Genomic DNA, 7471 nt, shown 5'->3' with positions numbered 1-7471 from the left:
GTGTAACCACCCCTGTGCCTGCCTTGGTGGTATGTGATGGCTGTGGGGCCAGCAGTTTGTAAGGCCAGCCTGACTCCCACTGTGACCTGGCCTTCAGGTACCAGTAATAGCATTTTGCAATTCTTGCTCCTCCTCTTCCCCTGCCTAGCTCTGGTTTAGCCCCAGTCAGGAACTGGATAGGCGTGGGGAATTGCCTAATGTCAGTTCCCCTGATCCCAGGCCAGGCAGTTATAAGTCCACCTCCCTAGGCCAAGAGAACCTAGAAGGAAACAAGGTGGGCCGCCATGTCTTCTTGGAGCAGACAACGACACCAAAGGTAGGTCCCCACTCTAATACCAGGCCACGCAGAGATAAGTAGACACTCCACCTGACTCACTCTAGTTGTAGGGAGGAGATATAGGCCTGCAGGCTGGAACAGATCAATACTAACCCTGAATAGAAAAATTCAATCCCACATACAGAAAGACACCTACAGAAGCCCAGGACGGCCATGGGCCAGGAAAGGAGTGGGAAGAGGGCCCCTAGACCAAGACTGTCTAGGTGATATCTGATGTTGCTGGGCCAGGGAAGCCATGGAGAAGGAGAAGCTGCAGGCTTCCAAAGGTTGTTGTGGCAATTATAAGCCACCCCTTCCCAAGGCCAAATGCCCCACACCTGTCCAACAGCATGACACACTTTTCATGTTCAGAGTCTCCTGTTGGCTCCTAGTGTCTTGTATTGCACTTGAGTGCTTAGAGGAAGATGGTGTTGGACACAGATAACCTAACCTTGTTTGGTCAGGGCTGAGCAGAAAGACAAGGAGCCTGAGACTTCTCTCTGAAAACTAAGAGCACTTCTTGGGAAGGGCAGAGAAGGCTTCATGGAAATGGGGCATTAGAGCTTGGACTTATTAGGATGAGTAAGAGTTCACCAGCTGTACCTTCAAAACACAGAGCCAGGAAGACAAGAACTTCCCCCCAAACAAAACAGATCAAAGAAACTAGCAAGTTGGACAGTGAATAGTTAATAGGCTATTAAGGCTGGGCGAGTGTTGGGGGAAGAGTAGTATGTAGATCAGGAACTCAATTTAATGGAATCAGAATTCTCACATCTGGCAGCTGTGGGGGCAAGGGTAGAAGCCAGGAGAGAAAGTGGAAGTGGCTACACTAGTTCAGGTGAGTAACAAGGTGGCACAGTCCAGGGTGGTGGGAGTGGGGTTGGGAAGAGGTATGCAGATTCTGGGTGTATTTTCACCTACATAGGTAAATTTTCACTTTGGCTTATTAAGCACCTTCTGTTGTTGCTGCAGTCCAGGGTTCTTTGACCCCCATCTTTCCAGAATGCTGTTTCTGCTGCTGCTATCTGTGGCCTCAGGCCAGGGTGTCACCCAAAACCCCAAAGATTGCCTGGTGTTCCAGTCCGAAAGAGGCAGTTCCATCTCCTGTCACTCGCCTGCTGAGCTCCCCAGCTATCTCCCAGCTGACACTGTCCACCTGGTCGTGGAGTTCTTCAACCTGACCCAGCTGCCAGCCAACCTCCTCCAGGGCGCCTCTAAACTCCAAGAATTGCACCTTTCTAGCAACCGCCTGGAAAGCCTCTCGGCCGAGTTTCTTCTTCCTGTACCACTGTTAAGGGTGCTTGATCTAACCCGTAATGCCCTGACAAGACTGCCTCCAGGCCTTTTCCAGGCCTCAGCCGCCCTGGACACCCTGGTGTTGAAGGAAAATCAGCTGGAAGACATTGAGGCCTCCTGGCTGCATGGCTTGAAAACACTGGGGCATCTGGACTTATCCGGTAACCGCCTTCGGAAACTGCCTGCTGGACTGCTGGCCAACTTCACCCTCCTGCACACTCTTGACCTTGGTGACAACCAGCTAGAGATCTTGCAACCTGACCTTCTGAGGGGCCCTCTGCGTTTGGAACGACTGCATTTAGAGGGCAACAGACTGAAGGTGCTTGGGAAGGAACTGCTCGAGCCACAGCCAGACCTGCGTTACCTTTTCCTGAACAACAACAAGCTGGCCAAGGTGGAAGCTGGCACCTTCCAAGGCCTACGGCAGCTGGACATGTTGGACCTATCCAATAACTCTCTGGCCAGTGTGCCCAAGGGGCTCTGGGCACCCCTAGCGCAGCCTGGCAGGGACATGCAGGATGGCTTCGACATCTCCAATAACCCCTGGATCTGTGACCAGAACCTGAATGACCTCTATTGCTGGCTTAAGGCCAAAAAGGACAAGATGTTTTCCCAGAATGACACACGCTGCGCTGGACCCAAAGACATGAAGGGACAGACACTCCTGGCAGTGGCTGAGTCCCAGTGAAGCCTGGGGCTTGGGGAGGGGTGGGGACCTGACAGAACATGGCACCCCACTTAGCAAATAATAGCAAATAATTCCATCTGCTCCTGGTGAGAGTCAAGGCTTTCCATGGCTTCAGGGCCCTGTGACCATGCATCCTGGTACACCCCATAGATTCTCCATACCTTCCTGCCTTTGCCCAAGTTGTACCCTTTTCCCTCATGCCTTTTCCTATGTCCCAGATCTCTTGGTATCTGGGTTCCCCCAGTCCCCATCCCTCCCTCTGGACAAGCCCTGGACACACTGGGGTTTTTTTAATGTGGCTTTGTCTTCCCAGTTTAGGGGGCTCTCTGAGTGCAGGGTCTGAGATTGATTCCCATGTAGCTTGCGGGCAGAACTGAGGGGTTTAATAAATAACTGTTGCAAACTAAATTGGCTGAATTGATACTCCCTGTGCTTCTAGCATTTCCCTCCCAAGTCCACTTCTTAGGACTCCCAAGAGGAAGGAGGAGGTGAGAAGAGGCATGACCCAGGCCCTGGGGTGCGGGATGTGGGCTTCCCAGTGTATAGCAATTGGAATCAATGGCCTGTGGCTTCTCTTCTCCCTTCCCCCATCCCAGGAATTAACTGGAAATAAAACTCTGACCATTGCCCGGGTGTTGTTTTACCAGTGGATTGCTGCCAGAGCTTGTGTCCCAGGGGAGGTTTAAATTAAACCAGGTTACCCAAGTCTCCAAACAATTTGTCATGATGGCCTCTGATAATCTATGGGGGCACCTCTCCATGGCAAACTGGAGGGGGCTAGATGGGGCTGAAGGGATAGGCAGGGGCCCAAGGGGCTGTGTGCTCACAACTCAGATACCAGAACCACCTGCTCATGTTGGGCATGTGGGGACCAGAGTTGGATTTGGGGATCCTGGAATGTTGGGGCACAAGGCCAATTTTTTCAGCCCCCTGGAAGGAGGGTCATGCCACATTCTGGGAGTCTTTCCAGGCAAGGTGAGGAAAGGCAGGGGTCTGGAGTCTAGCAGAACTGGGTTTGGATACAATTCCTCAATCGCTATGGTTCCCAGGGCAAGTGGCTTAAGCTTTCTGAGCCTCAGTTTGCCTGTCTGTAAAATGGAGATCCGAGCAAAAGGGCTGGCCTGGCTTCTGACTTAAGAAGCAAAGAAAGAAAAATAAAAAGAGAGAAAGTCAATGAGGACTTTGCCAAGGTTACTCGGCAAGGCAGTGGGGACTGTGATCACCCTCCGAAGTCTCCACAGCAACAGCAGTGAGAGGGACAGGTGGCCCAAACCGGCCAACTAAAGCAGCTTAATACTTCCCAACCAGCGTCCCCGGATTGTTATGGCAACCGCAGAGTGGGCGGGCAAAAAGAGAGGGCGGAGGTTGCTTTTAACCACGCCTCTTGAAACGCCCCCCCGACAGTGTCTCCCCATTGGTCGGTTCCCGAGGCTCCGCCCCTGAGCAGGTATAAAGTGGGCGGGCCAGCGGTGGGCGGAGACTTGAGTCCGGGTCTGGGGTCAGTGGAGGTTCCTTCAGGGGCTGCGCGCATCCAGGTGAGTGCAGTGGGGGCGGCGTCCAGGAGCGCCCCTGGGCTTGGGGTGAGAGGACCCCCGGATCAGATGGTTGCACGGAGGTCTGGCGGCGTGGGAAGGGTACGACGGGCCAGAGCAGGTGGTGAGACCCTTGCCCCACTTGGCTGAAGTTCAGGACCCAATTGGACGAGGACCAGGGCTCAGCGGTCGTAGGGTGGTAATAGGGGGAAGAAACACGGGCGGTGAGTCTGAGGCCTAAGGTGGAGCTCCAGGCTCTAACCCTAGAAGTGGAGTGACCTTGGGCCCAGCATATACCTGCTGTGTGCCTCAGTTTCCCCATCTGTCAGACGAACTGTGGAGTTAATCAGGATTCTACAGCTACCATTTCAACCCCCGCATGAGGGCTGCTTGTGCAGTTCTGGTCCCAGGCAAGGGCAGCAGGGACCTCCCCCATTCCACAAAAAGAAATAGCCCAGAGAGGTGAAGGTACTTGTGCAAAGTCACACAGCAGGTAAAGATAGGATTTAGACCCAGGTTTTTCTTACCCCAAAACCCATGCTCAAAGAGTCACTACAGTGAGTCCACCTTGCCATGGACTCTTTATTGTGCCCCTACTGTGTGCAAAGCCCTGTTGCATGCAACGTCCATGTCCCATACATCACCCCATTTCACAGATGAAGAAACTGAGGCCCCAAGAAGAAATGACACTTGCTCCAGTCAGAGTCCAGCCAGGCAGGGCTTCGGCATGAGCCCAAAAGATTGGTGTGCAGACACCCCTGCTCACTCTGTCCTATCCCCCAGGTGACTCTGCAGCAGACATGTCTGAAGATGAGGCTGCTGAGGCTCCCAGTCCCAGTTCATGGGAGCATGACCAGCAAGTGAGAGGAAAGGTATGGGAATAGTCTTCCTAGGGCAGTTTCAGGCAGGTTTCCCCTCTCACTCCTGTCTTCACTCAGTGGATGTGATTCTGAAAACATTTTGGAGCATGGAGGTGTCTGGTATATCCTGCTCATTGCTTAGGGGATGTATTGAGGTCCTGATGGAGGAGTATCTGTCCAAGGACACCCAGCCAACTCATCTGGCCCCTGCCCAACCTTTTTCCTCTGCTACCCCTGGGTCTGCACCTGTGCCTCTCTATCTCTGTGCCAGCTCTTACAACATCCTTACCAAAAACAATGGCACAATAATAGTAACAACAGCAATCACAGCATATACTCTGCAACAACAATGGCAACAGTAAGAGTAATGACAGTGATCACAGCTTACATTCTGTACAACAACAATGGCACAATAGTATTAACAACAGCAATCATAGCATGTACTTTGTATCAGTCAGACCTCCAAGTGGTTCACTTATATTGACTCCTGGAATACTTCATTGCAATCCCAGAAACCCATTTTATAGATAGAGAAACCAAGGCACAGAGCCGTTAAATCACTTGCCCAAGTTCACAGAGCTGGGCAGTGGCTAACCCAGGACTGAAAACAGGTTTGTCTTGCCCTACTGGCTTTGCCTGTAACTGCTAAACTCTCATGCCTCCTCCCTCAAACAAATTGCAGTTGATCTTTGAATAACAAGAGTTTAAAGGGTACAGGTCCACCTGTACACAGAATTCTTTTGGCCAAACATGCATTGAAAAATACAGTATTCATGGGATGCAAAACCACATATACTAAAGGCCAACTTTTCATATCCACAGGTTTGCAAGGCTGGTTGTGAGCATTGAATATGTGTAGAGTTGGAATACTGAAGGGAGACTGGGCCTGCCACCCAATCCCCCACAAGTACTGAGGGCAAATGTATTTCAAAACATACATTGCTCTGTGTGCGCCATTGAGAATGGGAGCCAGTGAGCGCAGATCAGGGACCGCAACAATCTCACATCCATGTGCAGCTGCACTGCCTGTGCAACTGTAGTGCCTGCTCACTACGCTTTTCCTCAACTCTCTCTCCCATGCCTCAGTCTTAGCTCAGAGAGGGAAAGTGGGCTCATATGAGTCTGAGATCTCTACTTTCCCCTGGGGGCCCCTCTAATGTCACCTTTTCCAACAGAATGTGATGCAGCGTGTGATGGCTCTGCCTCTGGTTAGGGACACATGTACTGCAGTCTTCGATGCTTACAGTACAGCTAAGGACAGGCACCGGCTGCTGGGCTCTGCTTGCCGCCTGGCTGAGCACTGTGTGTGTGCCCTGACCACCCAGGCCCTCGACCATGCCCAGCCACTGATTGACCACCTGCAGCCCCAGTGTAAGTGCCCCTGGTCTGTGGTTTGCCCCACGTCCCACCCCACCCTTGGTCCACCTGCATAACATGCTTGGTGGGGTCATCCTCCTGAATTGGGTGTCCCTCCTCAGTCTGTCCACATGTCCATCTGCCAATCTTGCCCCCATCTCACCTCTTCTCAATCTCTTTGACCCCCTTAAAGGTCCCCCTTAAATCTGATTGCCTGGCCTTCTGCCCTTATCTATCCTCCTCCCTTGTTTGTTGGCCTAACATACCTGAGTCCATTTGTCTGTCCAGCCTCCCTCCCTTTTGCCCCTGCCTCCACCTGTCCTGATCCCTGCAGCCTCATCTCTGCAGTTTTGACATCTCTACAGACCCCTCTGACTAGCTCAGGAGTCCAACCTGGCAGGGGTGACAGGCAAGGGCAAGAAGGCTCTTTGGGCTCTCATCTGACAGAGGAAGAGGGTCAGCTCAGGGTTCTAGCCCAGCACTTCCCTGACCTCCCTCTCAGCCAGCTTCTGTGACCTTGAGTCGGCCTATGAAAGCATCTGAGGAGTCACCAAACTGTCAGGACAGCATGCCCTCCCAGGGACCCAGCAAAATGCTGAAAGGTCCCCAGCACCCTGTGGGGGGACCTCCTCCTATTTCCCTACCTGGGCATCCATCCATCCCAGCCTCCTCGTGGCTTCCCTAGATTTTCAGGCATAAAGTCTCAGGAGGCCTTCCTATGTCTGTGGGTGACTGTCTAGCCCCTGAGGGTGGGCCTCCTCTCTTTCTTTCTGTTTCATCTCTCCTTCTAGCACTTCATCCCTCTATATCCCTTGCTGTGTCCCTATCTCTCCTAAATCTCTGCCTCTTTCCCCTCAGTGGCCACAGTGAATAACCTTGCCTGCAGAGGCCTGGACAAGCTGGAAGAGAAGCTGCCCTTCCTCCAGCAGCCTTCAGAGACGGTACCCAGCATGACCAGACCATGGGGACACCTTTGGACTGGGCCAGAGTAGAGGTGGGAGGGATGGATGGTACCAGCCAGGTTTTGTATTGACTCGAAAATAAAACAACAACAACAACATCAATAACAACACCCCTCAAAAAGCAAAAATCAGCCAGGACCAGGCATCATAGCTCATGCCTATAATCCCAGAACTTTGGGAAACCAAAGCAGCAGGATTGTTAGAGGCCAGGAGTTTGAGGCTAGCCTGGGCATCATAGCAAGACCCTTTTCTGTGCAAAAAAACAGAAAAATTACCCAGGCACAATGGCATGCAGTTATAGTCCCAGCTACTTGGGAGGCTGAGGCAGGAGGATCACTTGAGTCCAGGAGTTCAAGGTTGCAGTGAGCTATAATGATGCCACTACACTCTAACCCGGGTGACAGAACAAGACTTTGTTTCAATAAGATAATAAAATTAGGCTCGGCGCCTATAGCTCAACC

The 7471-nt window shown here is 52.2% G+C and overlaps 2 protein-coding genes across 4 annotated transcripts in view; both read left to right on the top strand.

Annotated features, from left to right (window-relative positions):
- Positions 1-191: 191 nt before the first annotated feature.
- On the top strand, positions 192-2708 carry LRG1 (leucine rich alpha-2-glycoprotein 1). Of its 2 annotated transcripts, none has more exons than XM_023512558.1 (2): positions 192-316; positions 1319-2708. In XM_023512558.1, the coding sequence occupies exons 1-2, from the start codon at positions 285-287 to the stop codon at positions 2298-2300; spliced, it is 1014 nt and encodes a 337-aa protein (XP_023368326.1). In that variant the 5' UTR covers positions 192-284; the 3' UTR covers positions 2301-2708. The 2 variants fall into 2 exon arrangements, with proteins under 2 accessions (XP_023368326.1, XP_003788809.1); XM_003788761.3 differs by having other exon boundaries at positions 193-316; positions 1289-2708.
- Positions 2709-3791: 1083 nt separating this feature from the next.
- Positions 3792-7471, top strand: part of PLIN5 (perilipin 5) — an 8959-nt gene continuing 5279 nt past the window's right edge. Inside the window, exons 1-4 of one of the 2 annotated variants that reach the window (XM_012804485.2) lie at positions 3792-3835; positions 4616-4704; positions 5868-6063; positions 6907-6989. In XM_012804485.2, coding sequence (XP_012659939.1) covers positions 4633-4704; positions 5868-6063; positions 6907-6989 — 351 coding nt within the window. In that variant the 5' untranslated portion in view covers positions 3792-3835; positions 4616-4632. Of the gene's footprint in view, positions 3836-3857; positions 3881-4615; positions 4705-5867; positions 6064-6906; positions 6990-7471 lie in introns of those variants that run through there. The other variant, XM_012804486.2, reaches the window with a different exon arrangement.

Source organism: Otolemur garnettii, unplaced genomic scaffold (assembly GCF_000181295.1).
Source record: "Otolemur garnettii isolate 467f Iridium unplaced genomic scaffold, OtoGar3 scaffold00029, whole genome shotgun sequence".
Taxonomy (NCBI): Eukaryota; Metazoa; Chordata; class Mammalia; order Primates; family Galagidae; genus Otolemur; species Otolemur garnettii.
This window is presented reverse-complemented; position numbering and strand designations above follow the sequence as displayed.

Bases quoted from the DNA above. Each gene is read 5' to 3' on its own strand.
- LRG1 (XM_003788761.3), top strand. From the start codon at position 285: ATGTCTTCTTGGAGCAGACAACGACACCAAAG. The intron at 317-1,288 runs GTAGGTCCCCAC...TTGTTGCTGCAG, and splicing joins AGCAGACAACGACACCAAAG to TCCAGGGTTCTTTGACCCCC.